This window comes from Lingula anatina, chromosome 1, assembly GCF_051362555.1.
Source record: "Lingula anatina isolate TDL-2025a chromosome 1, LinAna3.0, whole genome shotgun sequence".
Lineage (NCBI taxonomy): Eukaryota > Metazoa > Brachiopoda > Lingulata > Lingulida > Lingulidae > Lingula > Lingula anatina.
In genome coordinates this window covers 30446981-30461354 of record NC_141767.1, presented here as the reverse complement: position 1 = coordinate 30461354, position 14374 = coordinate 30446981, and the positions used below count along the sequence as shown (strand labels likewise).

The 14374-nt window shown below is 35.7% G+C and overlaps 1 protein-coding gene across 4 annotated transcripts; it reads left to right on the top strand.

The window, feature by feature from the left end:
• The first annotated feature begins 3032 nt into the window (after positions 1-3032).
• LOC147764248 (uncharacterized) lies at positions 3033-13857 on the top strand. Of its 4 annotated transcripts, none has more exons than XM_087001088.1 (3): positions 3033-3374; positions 3697-7288; positions 12690-13857. In XM_087001088.1, exon 3 carries the CDS (start codon positions 13166-13168, stop codon positions 13565-13567), a length of 402 nt encoding a protein of 133 aa, XP_086857214.1. In that variant the 5' UTR covers positions 3033-3374; positions 3697-7288; positions 12690-13165; the 3' UTR covers positions 13568-13857. The 4 variants fall into 4 exon arrangements, with proteins under 4 accessions (XP_086857214.1, XP_086857212.1, XP_086857215.1 ...); XM_087001086.1 differs by having other exon boundaries at positions 3693-7288; XM_087001089.1 differs by lacking the exons at positions 3033-3374; positions 3697-7288 and adding an exon at positions 9576-11876.
• Positions 13858-14374: the final 517 nt, after the last annotated feature.

The window sequence follows — 14374 nt, the reverse complement described above, 5'->3', positions numbered from 1 at the left end:
CAATCTGTTTTAATAAGAGTAATGATCCGAGCCATTAGACTGCGGTGTTTTGACTCTGATGCTGTCTCAACCATGATTGTTAGTGAAGACATAACGCGAGGTGGGGAGGGGGAGGAAAAGTTCATAAAGAAATTACCTAATAAGCCATTGGAAATGGCAATATGATATTTTAGTTTAAAATTAGATGTCGACGAACCATTCAATAGAGAAAGTTGGAATAAAAGGAAATATGTTGAAATAAAGCGGCACAAAAATGAGGGGGGAAGGTATGGTAGATGGTATAAAAGGTTTGGGAGAGTCGGTGAAATTGAGTTTTGAGTGCCTCCGGGTATTTACCAGTGTCCTTTAACTTGAACACACCAGGTTATACAAACTTTAACAACTTTTGTCTCTAAAAAAACCCTGTACAGATTTATCTTTTCTACTTATATAACTACCGTATGTTTCAACTATAGTAATTCACAAAGATGAAGTTAGAATTAAAAAATGACGTCTATTGAGAAAGAGAGCCTTTACTAAAAACGCAGCACTAGAAAATTAACTGACAAAGCGTCAACGCTACGAAGGGAACTAAAATTAAGATAATTTGTTATGCTGTTTCTATGCTAGAAAATCACCGTGGCGTTATAATTAAGCGCTGATTTGCTTTATCAATTTCTTCCTCTGAAATGTTGCCCCAATGAATAAAAATGCTTTCATACTCGCCTATCATGTCTTTAAATTGAAACTTTAAAAATTTAAAAAAGAAAGAAATTATCGGCATTTTTCATTGAAATTAGCGTTTTTACAACGAACGCGACGAATGGCGCGTGAAAAAAAAACGACGTAAAATCCCTACGCCGTGACAGTATGTGTTCTACTGTCAGTTACAGATGGAACATAAAGTGCCGACAGAATTTACGTGAAGTCAAAGTTTGCTATTTTTGAACTACACAAACTGTCGGCGATCACCACATTAAAATAAGTCACAGCAAATGTTATCACATCAAGTATGTTTACCTACTTGCACGAAATATTGCACATTTTCATATATGCACTAGGGCCTACTGTATTTGCGCGATTATTCAGAATACATCAGAAAACATAAAACAGAAGCGCTAATGAATGAGATTTCGTGCTTTTGCAGAACTGTCCCCATAGACAATAGACTAAAAACAGAGTAGTACAGATTGCGGTTTGAAGGACAGAATGATAATTTTTTTAATCAAAAAATGATTTTTTACGAAATGAGATATTTGGGACTTTACAAAGAAATCTCTACAATATTTCAAAAATGATCCAGTTACATAAAAAGTTAGGCTAACGACGTGAGTGTCACCTCTACCTGGGGTGTGCAATAAGCCACACAATGAAGAATGAAATTTCGGAGCGCGAAAATTGACTTGTTTTAATTATTGATTAAAACAGGCTGTTAGCATGACCAAGTTATAAAACAGCCGATGAAATTCTTGAAACATTGAATGACTCGAAATGGAATTAAGTGAATTTCTTAATTGCCGATTTGTTTTTTCTATATCATTTTGTGTAGTCAAGTATTTTATTATGGCAAACTGCTTAACAACACATTTCTAACCGAGGCGTTACTATTTCCAAACCATAAAAATAGTTGTGTGTGTGTGTGTGTGTGTGTGTGTGTGTGTATGTGTGTGTCTGTGTGTCGGGGTGGGGGACGTAGGGCATGCGAGGGAATCTCCCTCTCTGGCAACTGTCAATGATGATGTAGGGGAGAATAGAAGAAATTGAGTTACAACAGTGTTAATGCTACAGTATTTGACCTCAGAGTCTATCTCAACATGATTGTGACGGTGTCCATGAATTTCACCATATTGTGCTAGTGAAGACAGCCATAAATGATAGAGGGCGCTGATATGATAATTTTTCCTATAATTTCTCCGGAGTAATATAAGGATTTTTTTAATACTCGAAACTTTTTGTACTGAATGCACTTATTTCAAAAGTGTCCAAAATTCTTGAATTTCGTTTGTATGAAAAAAGAGTAGGCCTCACCATATAACAGTGATTACTGTACTTGAGGCCCCTGCAGGTGATCATGGGCCTATTTGATCAATACTTTTATCAAACTTTATTATTTTCTTTCGTAGCGACTCAAATCATATCTAGATTCTTTAACGCTAAAATATGTATGTATATCCGATTACAAATTATTTTTGAAGAAAGTGTTAAGACGGACTCGAGCAAGCTGTAGCTATAACAACTACGGAACGCAGTGCGTCAGGAGAGACGACACATTCCATTCGAAGGAAAGGGGGGACATGGGATAACCTCCGTCAAAAATGGTCCGATAAAGCTGACATTTGCCGTTGTATTCTAATACTCATGCTAAAAAGTGATTCTGTAAATTTCAGTATGATAAGTCACGGGGTTTTCCATTTATTGCATTAACAAGTCTTACATTATAAAGTATAACATAAAAGTGAAAAAGCGGGGTAATTTAAGGAAAAAGACCTAATATATCTGCAATTCGAACATGGACTGTATTTATCATAACACGAATTACTCCAGTAAGTTTGAGAATAGCAAAAAAAAAGCCTCATGGTTATTATCTTTGATTTTTTTATTCATGCATTTTTGGTCTGTAAATAATTCTTTCCATATATTTCTTTGTTCCTTTATTCATCTATTTGGTTGGCTACTATACTTGTGACTGTTTCTATTTCTATTTTTGGTATATACCAGCTTATGTATAAATGACATATATTTTCTGTCGTTCCCTCAATGAGAGCACATAATACTATATGAGATTTGCCTGCTTTTCTTTCCTTTGTATAAACCTTGCTTCAAAAATTCCGGTTCCGGGGGAATCTGTCCATTGCGGACAGCTCCTACAATTTCTTTGTAGAATAAAAGAACTCTAACATCTCGCGATCGTCAATCACATCCATACCGCCAAAGAACTCTTATCTCCTGTGATTGATAGGTGTCAATCAAAGCTGTCAGACAGCTCCTACAATTTCTTTGTAGAATAAAAGAACTCTAACATCTCGCGATCGTCAATCACATCCATACCGCCAAAGAACTCTTATCTCCTGTGATTGATAGGTGTCAATCAAAGCTGTCAAATTTGACAGGTTGATTGACGGTTAGTTAAACAAACGTCAATCACAATCATGCTGCGAAAGAGCTTTTACTTCCTGTGATTGAGAGGTGCCAATCAAAGCTATTAAAAGTGGATGGCTTGATTGGCAGTTATATATACAAACGTCAATCATCATACTGGTGATCAAGATTAGCTGTCGAACAATGAAAACGCCGGACTGTCCCCAGGATTATTTACATAAGAAAATTAAGATATAGGCGAGAGGAGGGAAAAGAACTATATGTATTCCGGCGTCAGCTAGTCGAGTGATTAAAAGGTATACAATATATAAGAAACTAAAGACTCAATGTATTCATCATATTATAGTCGCATTCTGTTTATAATAATTGACTTTTGTGAAACTGCAGGAAGGAAATAATTTTCACTCCATTTGCAGTATTTTTCTTTTCATTTTTTCATTTTTTATCTTTCTTTCATTCTTTTTTATTAATATATCTACACCGTATTATTTATATATTTATTTAGCTTTTTATAATTTTGTTTATTAATTTTTGTTTACTTGTTTGCTTATTTCCAAAAATATTCTTTATATAATTTTGTTCTACCAGATTTTAAATTACATTATTTCCCTTAGTTAGTGTGCCATGAGTTCCGCACAACGCTGTGGTGAGACTGTGTGGAGTTGGTTGAATTAGTGGCGTACACGATCACCAAGAACCTTTCCCCTGAAAGTCTCGTGGAATTCGACATGCCAAGTGATCAGCCCGAGGCCGAGGTTAAATATGCCACGATGGGTCGCTCCACTTGGAGAATTCGATTTGGCTATAAAAAGAAATAACTTCCCACATGAGATGGGAATTTTCGAAGAGTATATGATTACAGTGGTGACTTAGAACCAAAATATCGTTTATTTACATTCAGCTGTTGATATGAAACTTTTTCATCAAATAAGACAGTTTAAAGACTTTTCCTTCCGTTCTTTTGAAAGAAAACTGTACAGGAAAATAATTTATATTCATATTCAAATATTCATATATAAACAGGAAATCATTATCTTAAAGTAAAAGCCTTATACAGTTCTTTTGACGGACATTGGGTACTGTTTATAGAAAAACTCAAACGTCAACTCCTTTTTTTTTTAACTTTTCTTATTTGAAATATAGTCAGTGTTGTTATTTATAAATGAAGCAGTGTATTTGTTTACCGCGCCAACCTCCGGACGTCTTTAATGAGTAAATACAGTGTATAGACGTGTCCAATAAACAGATATTTTTTACAGTTTAGGGTGCCCATGTTTAAATTAAAAAGTCTTACATTTCTATACAAGCAGGCAGTTTTTTTAGTTATGTTAAAAATAAGTCCAAGCTACGCTTGCGGTTGGAGATTGTCTGCAGGGGGACTGTTCAGTTCAGATGTTTAGAAGATTGAGAGCAAAGGAAAGAGTTTGAAATCCAAAAGAAATTGCAAATCTGCTCTTCGCCAGTATAGCTCTGTAGTCCCACCTTGTTGAGGGACACATTTTACTTTGTATTGTAGACTCCAAAGGCTATCCTTCAGTTACATGTACACAGCAACTCTATGGCATGGAGTGTGTTGACCCGGATTGAAAGAAAAGGGGAATAAAGCACAGGTTAATTACCCACAAGAGGAAAATAGATAAAATAATAAATAAATACACGATAATAAATTAAGTTTGCAGTAATACATAATATGTTAAATTCCAGGTCAAAATAGATAATAAGTATTAAGAAGTATTAAAAACCACATTAAAGATAATGTATTGGCCCTTTTTATACACAGTTTGCTTTTCTGTGACAATATTCAATGGTTTCGTTTGGTGTGTCATTTCAGTTTGACTTTTTCTGTCATTTCCTTATCTGCATTGACTGAAAATTTGAGTTGTGAAATAAACCCAGTATAGTTGCTTCCAGTAAAAAGACATACTCAGTTTCTACTCTATATTCGCATATTAGTACAACACAAATTTATGTTCACGTTAAATGTCTTCATGTCTACCTTTTTTTAATCATCAGCCTGTTGTCAGGAACCATAGTATAGAAAAAAAGTGTAATTAGTACTTTTAAAACTTTCATACATGATGTTGTATTAACTCAATCAGAGGAAGCCATTGTTTGATAAAATTCAGACATGGGAAGCCAAGTTGTACAAGTTGTTCAGATAATGCTTCACACCTTGCAGTTCAAATTTTAATGTCCTTTGTTCCGAAGCCAGTAATCTGTTAGAACTAGATTACAGGGTGTTATTAGGAGTGCCCACCTGGAAGAAGGTGGCCTTGTGTATGAAGTAACCTATCAGTTTTTAAGTTATGTGATGGACAGTTTAACTGATAAAGTTTTGTATAAAAATCTGTAAACTTAAATCTAGGGGGGAGAGCTAGAGAGAGGAGGAGAGAGGTCATACTTGCATCATGTAACTTTTAGTGTAGCAAAATATATTCTGTTGAAGTTACAACATGGAGTCGTTTCATTCTTTTCCGTGTGCAGACTTTAAGACAAGGAACCTGGGAATCTCTGTAGCAGTATTACAGATAGCGTTATCCAAAGATGTGAGCCTGGGCTTCAAGCCCTGGGGTTTTATTATTAAAGGGTATTTTATGTAATGTGGGGGCCCCGGGATGGTTTAAGGGGGTTTCCCACACTGTGATGCAAATAACGAAATTCAGAGAAAGCAGACGCGTTTATTATGAGTATCTCCATTCTTATGATTTCGGTTTAGAGATATTTTGGAAGTTATCATTCTTGCATAAGAAAGCACTCTTTCAGTCTGATTTTAAAAGTTTCCAAAACAAATAAATAAATAAATCAAATAAAAGTAATTTCCAGCGCCCTGATTACATCACACATACCTAACACCGTATTTATTTATTTCTATGCTATAAGGACAGTAGGTTGAGAAAAATATTTGCAGGGGCGGGGGGGGGGGATAGGAGCTTATTCCCCTCCCCCACCCCGCCCTTACATTTTCAGCCACGTCAGTTGTTATGCCCCTATTTCACACAGACCTCGAATCCCACGAATGGCCATGAATTGACAAATTTCACGATTCTTGGTTGAATCGTAATCAGTTCGTGAATTTCTTAACAGATTCGTATATATTCGTAGTCAGTTCTTGCACTTCTTGACCAACAGGAATTGGTGGCAAAAACTTTGATACCCCTATTTCACACAGACCACGAATCCCACAAATCGCCAGGAATTGAAAATTTCAGGATTCGTGGTTGAATCGTAATCAGTTCGTGAAGTTCTTAACAGATTCGTATATAATCGTAGTCAGTCCTTGCAATTCTTGATAAATCGGGAATTCGTGGCAAAAAATTTGAGCTGTTCAAAGTTTTGGCCACGAACTCCCGATTCCAAAAAATCGTAGTGAATTTCTGGACAATATTCGTTCGATTCCAGCCGAATGCCACGAATATTCGTAACACTATCGCACCTGTATCGTAACTGAATCGTAGAGCGTTTCGAATTAGACCAGAAAATTGGCAAAATCTCACGATTCCAGCCGAATCCTGAAATTTGTCAATTCCTGGAGATTCATGGGATTCGTGGTCTGTGTGAAATAGGGGCCTTAGCGGAGAAGAGGATGATGGGCCCTGTTCATTCCTTTACCCCTTACATATTTATAAACAAGTTCTTGATATATTGCATCGAGGATCGAGACCCCAGTCAGTCCATGGCCAACTTCAAGTGAGTAATGTTTTCTATGCCCCCCTCCCCTCCTTCTCCTACTCGGCGATTCAATGTTTGCACTGATGTCATATTTGCCTGCAGCTTGACAGACGAGACACTTACTTGGCATGGAACACCCCCTGACGTATTTTACTGATAAGGTTGGACCTAGAGGAGTGGTCAGGAACCCATCACAGAGAACGACTTCTCACTGTCCTTGTTCATCCCCTAGCTTCAGGTTAAACATACCATATAACATTGGTTTATAGTCATGTTATTCAATTGATGTTTTCATTCTTACAAAGTCAGTTGATTATGGACAGAAATTTTGTTATTTTACAGAAAGAGCTTATATTGGTGTTACGCTGACGATGTGGTAAGTGTGCTTGTAAATGAAATTAGCTAGAGGATTACGTGGGCTTCATTGCGGCAGTTGCCCCTCTCCCAAAATCTGGGCTTCATGAATTATTGAAGACAATGCACAAAATGATGATTTAGACAAAAACGAATGACGGCGAAAAGACAGTGAGCAGAAATTTAGGTATCTCTTATTATTACTTTTAGTGTTGGTGTTTTATTGTAGAAAATGCCCCCACCAATCTTTTATATATTGCTCTATTCGTTTTTTATCAACGTATTATGATGGGCCCGGGTATGTTTAAGTTGGAGCATTGATACAAGATCTGTAAAAGAAAAAAAAATGAAGAGAATGGCATGAAGAAGTTCTAGAAAAAAAAGGTGTCTGGCGACACCAGTACGCACTTTACATTTTTCTGTGGGAACAATACAATTTTTTTCACGAGGAGGGCGCCGTCATCCATCAAGAGAAGAGCGGGTGAGGATGATACCTCACTGCTGGACCTGTTCATCTGTTCAGGTTTATCTCTTGCCTGTAGTAAAACGCTTTAGTTAAAGCATGGGCAAAATTACTAATAATGACCAAGGTTAAAGCTCAAGTTAGGATTTAATTTCTTTATCCGCGTCAATATAACCGTCGTCTCCAGTATTGATTTCGTCAGCAATGGAATAATACCGGGAGCTCACTCTAATGTAAAAGTAATGATAAATAAAACAATCGCCATTTTATTCTAGTAAATGATTTACTTTCGAGATAGTCTGATACATGCAACAATGTTTTATATTTATTCCGTCTCTGCATAGCAGCAGCAGAATTTAAAGAAGGCCTTAAAGCATCACTGTGTACCCATTGACTGATTTTTATTATCTGTGTAAAAATAAACACTGTTTCGTAATAAAATAAATATTTTGGTGATTGATTAACATCAACATTAACATTAACCCACCCGTAATGTAAACGTATTCGCTGTAGCCCGTACGTCGTTAAAAAAAACGCACGGAATATCGTATTTAATTTCATCGCACGACACGCTTTTCTAATGTAATCTAGGCATAAGAGTTAATTGTGAAATCTGATAACGGAAATAAAATAAAAATTCACTGCTCCGGTAGATTTGAGATATCACTTTTTGGTGTTTTTGATATGATAATTCTGCTTAATCTAGAGTATTTTAATCCAAAAACAGTTACGGATGCCTTCAGTCTTGGATATAATAACGTTATTCGTTATTTAGTCCAAGCTTCAGTGTAGTATAGATAGACCGCCTCGTAATAAATCGTGAATCCTGTCGAAAGAAACCACTAAAAACAGCTCAGTCATCTTTGTTTCTTGTTCTGTTATTGTATTCTACTAGTTTTTTATCGAAAATTCATAATAAAGCCATGCTAACATTCTTACAGGGTTATCACAAAATACACGTATAACAAAAAAACTTATAAAATAAAAGATATCAGGGAGAGATTCGTCAAGACTTATGTATAGCCAAAATATCGAAAAGGCCTGTAGATTACTTATATTTAGATAAGTACACATACTCTTTTCATCAGCGAGTTTCCAAGACAAAGAAATTTAGGTCACGACAACTACAGAAATGCTCATAAAGTATGTCCATGTATGCAATATGATATTTTTTAAATTAAATCTTAGACGATGTAACAACTTGAATTTGTTTTTTAAAAATTAAAGAACTAAAAAAAAAAAAAAAATATTGTGAGAATTCTGACTCAAGACTGTTTAAGTTGATCTACCAGTATCTTTTGACAGTATGTCTATGTATGGATATGATATTTGGTTATTTGAAGTAAAATCTTGACGGCTTGAATTTGTTAAGTTTAATGAAAGAAAAAAATGTTGTGAGAAGTCCGATTCGAGACGGTTTATGTTGATCTTTGTTGATTGTTCCTATCACCTAAGAAATTTAACCTGCTCTTTCTCTCTCTCTCTCTTTCTCTCTCTCTCTCTCTCTCTCCCCCCTGTGTGTGTGGGGGGTGCGCGCGCTTCTCAAAATCAATTTGCTAAGACATGATAAAAGGAATCTTAATCAATCTTATTGGGGAATTCATGATAACGAAATGTGCAAGAGAACTCAATGTTATTGTCTGTTTTGTAATAGGTATTTGGTGGACTGGGCACTACAAGTACCGCTGGACATGGAGAGAGTGCCAACAAGAGAAATGAGGAGCGATTACATTTTGCAGTAATTATTTCTCTCGCGAGTCTTTCGATGCACACGAAAATTGTTGTATAAGTTAGCTCAGCACCTGCGCTAATCATATTTAAAACACGAAATGCGGACTCAATTTAAACCTTTGTTACTGTCCCTCACAACACCATCTCACATCCACCTTTAAGTTTATTTTCAATAAAGTAAAAAAAAATTAGGAACTTGTTAGGAAGCAAGAGTAATGTTTCAGAAAATGTCTAGAATGTTTATCTAAATAACGTAATAAATAACTTGCAGCGACTTTCGCGGTGTCGCCCGGCTTTTAAAAACTGAGAATTCCTCCGTGGCTTATTTTTGTCGAAGATAATTAATTTTAGTTGTTTGATGCTTTTGAAATATTTTAGTAATTAATAAAACCTACATTTTAGTTAAGACAATGACTGAAGGCTTCATTGGGTATTTTCGTTACCCGTGAAAACCACTTTTCATTTCCCGAGATGCTAGCAACGTTTTTTTTTTAAATTATTTTTTTAATTATTTATTTATTATTATTAATTAGCGTCATCCGTGAAGCACCCCATTCCTGTGAATCGTGAAATGCGGGTTTTTATCCCCAGTCCTCAGTGAAACGAAGTCATTATACTTGATGATAGTTATTTTAAGCTCGCTGGACTAACATTTTCAATGAGATACGAATAAAGTTTTAATTAATTTATGTGATTTGTGATTTGATGATTTTTATTTTCCGCGGCCGTGAACTGAGATCAGTACTTTACCAGCGGGCCCTCATGATTAGCTGGACGATATGTTGACAGGGCACAGTCAAATGGTTTACACGAAACACAACAAAGCTGCATTCTCTTAGAAAGCCATTTGCAAAACCTTCGTTACCAGGCATTGAGAAAATAAACTTGGAATTGAGGGAAATGTAGACCTTTTTATTAAAAAAAAAAAATAAACGTGCAAATATATCTCATATTAGAGTACTAGCGCTGTCTGTAGCGCAGTCTATTAAAGTAATTTAAGTACGTGTACTAGTAGCTTTGCAGGGTATTTAGACAAAAATGACTTAGGGATCAATCGCAGACCCTATCGTACTAACTTTGGATCGATCTATCACCAAGTAGATTCTCAGTAAATTGCTATCAACTTAAGCGGTTTAGATGCTAAACGATAATTCCCCTAGCAGCTTCAGTAGGCGTGACAGACATCTAACCCGCTTCATCTGAAAGCAATTTAGCGAGAAACCCCTTGGAGATGGATCGATCCTGTTAGATAGATCTAGGTATGGGAAACCAGTCTTAAGGTCTTTTAAAGTAAGTTTAGTATACTTTTAAAGGTAATTTCTTTTAATGCGAAGGTCCGTAAATGCTCCATTTCCTCCTTAAAATTGAGCGTTATGTTAGCAGTGCTAAGATGTGCCCTCCGGAGGTAAAATTTTTATTATTTCATGCAAAAAGGGTGCAATCCCATGCAATCTGAAGCTGTCATTAAATTGTTACAACATAGCCCACGTGCAGGACCAAATTTTGCAGAAAAATCAGGGCTAGACACTAACTTTTATGAGCACCTGTCCGAATTTCAATCCAACCTGCCCAACAAAACCAATATTTTTTTCTATTCATTCTATTAATTGAACTTTGTAAATAAATAATTGTAGTCATACATTTAATGCATTTATTACCAAGACATTCAATCAAATGAGTTGGAAAATGCACCTTAAAGTGGATTCATTTTCAGATAAAAAGTTTTTTTTCATACTTGTGAACTCTTGAAGATTTAATCTTGCATATAAGTATGATTTAACATAGTTTCAATCAGGGCTTCTCCTAGGATTTTGGGTACAGGGTCTACTAATTGTAAATCTGCAATTTGATAATAAATTCACATGAAGTTTAACCAAAGCTAAAAAAAATACAGGTGGGGAGGGGGTACTGTCAGATTGATTTTATTAAAATATTCAAAATTTATAATATTTGAATAAAGTTCAATGAAAAATTAAAGAATATTCATTTTATAATACTTTGCTTATATTTATGTTAACAATTCAACTTTTTAGGGGTTATCATGTGTTTGATTTTTTTAATATATGAGTTAAATAAAAGCAGTATAAAAAAGTCCCCCTTTTTATTTAAATTCTCATATTTGTTATTACTAATATCTAACTTACATCAATATCACACTGGTATATGACAGCAATGTTAATTTATCATATTCCAGCACTAAATTTTTAACTGTAAATAATATAGGTGATGCTAAAGTCATTAAAGAAAACATCATACAAAATTTCATGTTTTATTTTGGCAAATAAACAATATTTCAACAAGATCTTCAGTTCCAAAGATTTCACGTTCTATAGTAAGTAGATAGCATACAACGTATTTGATTGACAGGCAGTATGTTGCCTTGACAACGAACTAGATATATCTAGTTCATCCAGATCAATCTGGCTGTTGCACAGTACTTGTGTAGTTTCTGTTTTTGGAACGGTCTTTATCTCTAGAGCACGAAGATTTTTAACCAAATAAATATTCAGTAGTGAGCCTGTTATGTGAATAAATTTTGTCTTGTGAAGTTCTGGAGGGTGTTCACTTTCATAATTTGGCGGTAAGTTTGTTCACAATTCATTTTGCGACTGCATGTGTTTTGTGCCAAAAGTAGGTCACTCTTTTCAGTACCGTCTAGGAAGAGAAAAAGACGTTAGTATGCATCAAAAATGATTTTTTAAAAGATTTTTGCTCCAAATTTCTCATAAATCATGACCTGTCCGTCATAATTCGATATAATTCCCTGGTCGGACAGCCAACCCTGCAACTTCACCGAACTGAATTTTTACCTTAAAGAAACGTGTCGGCAAAAAAAGAAGCGTATCGGCAAAAAGAAATGCGTATCGCTGCCGATACGCTATAAAGGCCTGGGGAGAACCCTGAAGGGGTAGACAAAGGGATCCGCTGATCCCAGTGTTATAGGTGTTATACAGTAGATCTGGATTCCTGGAAACATCTGAGGTAAACCTTTAAAAGCACTAGCAGAGTTAATTAGTAGCAATAGGGTTTCTATGATGTACTTGTCTTAGAGCTACTATAAAAGTTACTTGTGGGGATTTTTGCAGTGTTCGCTTCGTCCTTCGTATCTTTATAACTCTCTATTAAACCATAGTCCTCCAACTGGAGTGCAGTATTGCTTTGCATGTTAGGAACTCGTACATTACGTAGCCAAGTATATTGTAAATAGGGCTTCACCATTCTCAAATATAGTGTTGCTTCTCATGTTGAGACATGCTGGACTGCTGAAGATGTAAAATTACAATGAATGTCCTTCAAAAATTCACTTAGGATGCCAAGCTAAATTGATAATAATGAATGTTATTTATTTATTGGTTATTCAACATACATCTCAAATGAACCCATTTTTTTTCAGTACGTGTATATAGGTGATCCAAGACATCCATGCCTAGACAACTTTATAGAGGATTATGCCTCACTGACTGCTCCACTATTAGAACTGACCAAGCAAGATGTGAAATGCCGTTGGTGAGATGAGGAAGAAAAAGCCTTCGAGAAATTAAAAGAAACTATCACCAGCAGCAAAACAATGGCCTTCTTTGAACCAGGCAAACTAATAATACTAAGAACAGAAGCCAGTTTTAACGAAGGGTTGTCAGCAGGACTGTTCCAAGAAACGGACAAAGCAAAGCAGAGCACTGACAGATAGAGAGAAGAAATATTCACAGACGGAAAAAGATGCATTGGCCGTAAGATGGGCAAAGTACAGGATGAGAATATACCTACAGGGTGCTCCAAAGGTCAATATTATCACAGCACACAAACCATAAGTATCCACCCAGGTTTAACAAAGTACAAGCAAAATTACCATCGAGAATACAGAAATTGGTGATGGACTTCCAAGGTGTTGACCATGATGTGGTATATGAGCCAGGAAAGAATGATGCAGACCTTCTTGATTATCTCTCCAGACAGCCACAGCCACAAACGGGTGGTGATAGTACAGAGAGGATGATCAGATGGATGGTAAAATCTGAAAATGCAGTGATTCTCAAAGAGATAGCAGAAAAAACCCTCACTGACCCAACACTAATCAAACTTGGAGGGAGATTCTCAACAAGAGATTGGAATCTATACAGAAAAGATGAGGAGATTGAACCATACTGGCACATGAGAGAAGAATTTAGTATTATTGAAGGACTCATTTACAGAAATGACAGGATTCAGAAACTTCAGAGAAAAGTTATCCAACTTGGACATCTAGGTAAAACAAAGACCAAGAGAATGATGTGAAGCAAATACAGAAAATTCAGTTGATGAGATGCCACAGCAAGTGAAACAGTGATCATATTGAAGAACCAGTTTACACCAGACCAAAGAGAACAATCAGACAACCAGCTTACTTAAAAGATTATCTATTAAAGAGACAGTTCAATCAGGATGAAGGTGGATCGCTGTCTTGAAAAAAAAAATAATCTGAGATATTTAATGTTTACTCAGGATGAAGGCGGATCGCTGTCCTGAAAGAAAAGTAATCTGAAATAATTTGTATGTACTCAGGATGAAGGCGGATTGCTGTCCTGAAAAAAATGATATGAGATATTTTATATTTACTTAGGATGAAGGCGGATCGCTGTCCTGAAAGAAAAATAATCTCAGATATTTATATGTAATCAGGATGAAGGCGGATCGCTGTCCTGAAAGAAAAATAATCTCAGATATTTATATGTAATCAGGATGAAGGCGGATCGCTGTCCTGAAAAAAGTGATATGAGATATTTTATATTTACTCAGGATGAAGGCGGATCGCTGTCCTGAAATAAAAGTAATCTCAGATATTTATATGTAATCAGGACGAAGGCGGATCGCTGTCCTGAAAGAAAAATAATCTCAGATATTTATATGTAATCAGGATGAAGGCGGATCGCTGTCCTGAAAAAAGTGATATGAGATATGTTATATTTACTCAGGATGAAGGCGGATCGCTGTCCTGAAAGAAAAGTAATCTGAGATATTTATATGTAATCAGGATGAAGGCGGATCGCTGTCCTGAAAGAAAAGTAATATGAGATATTTTATATTTACTCAGGATGAAGGCGG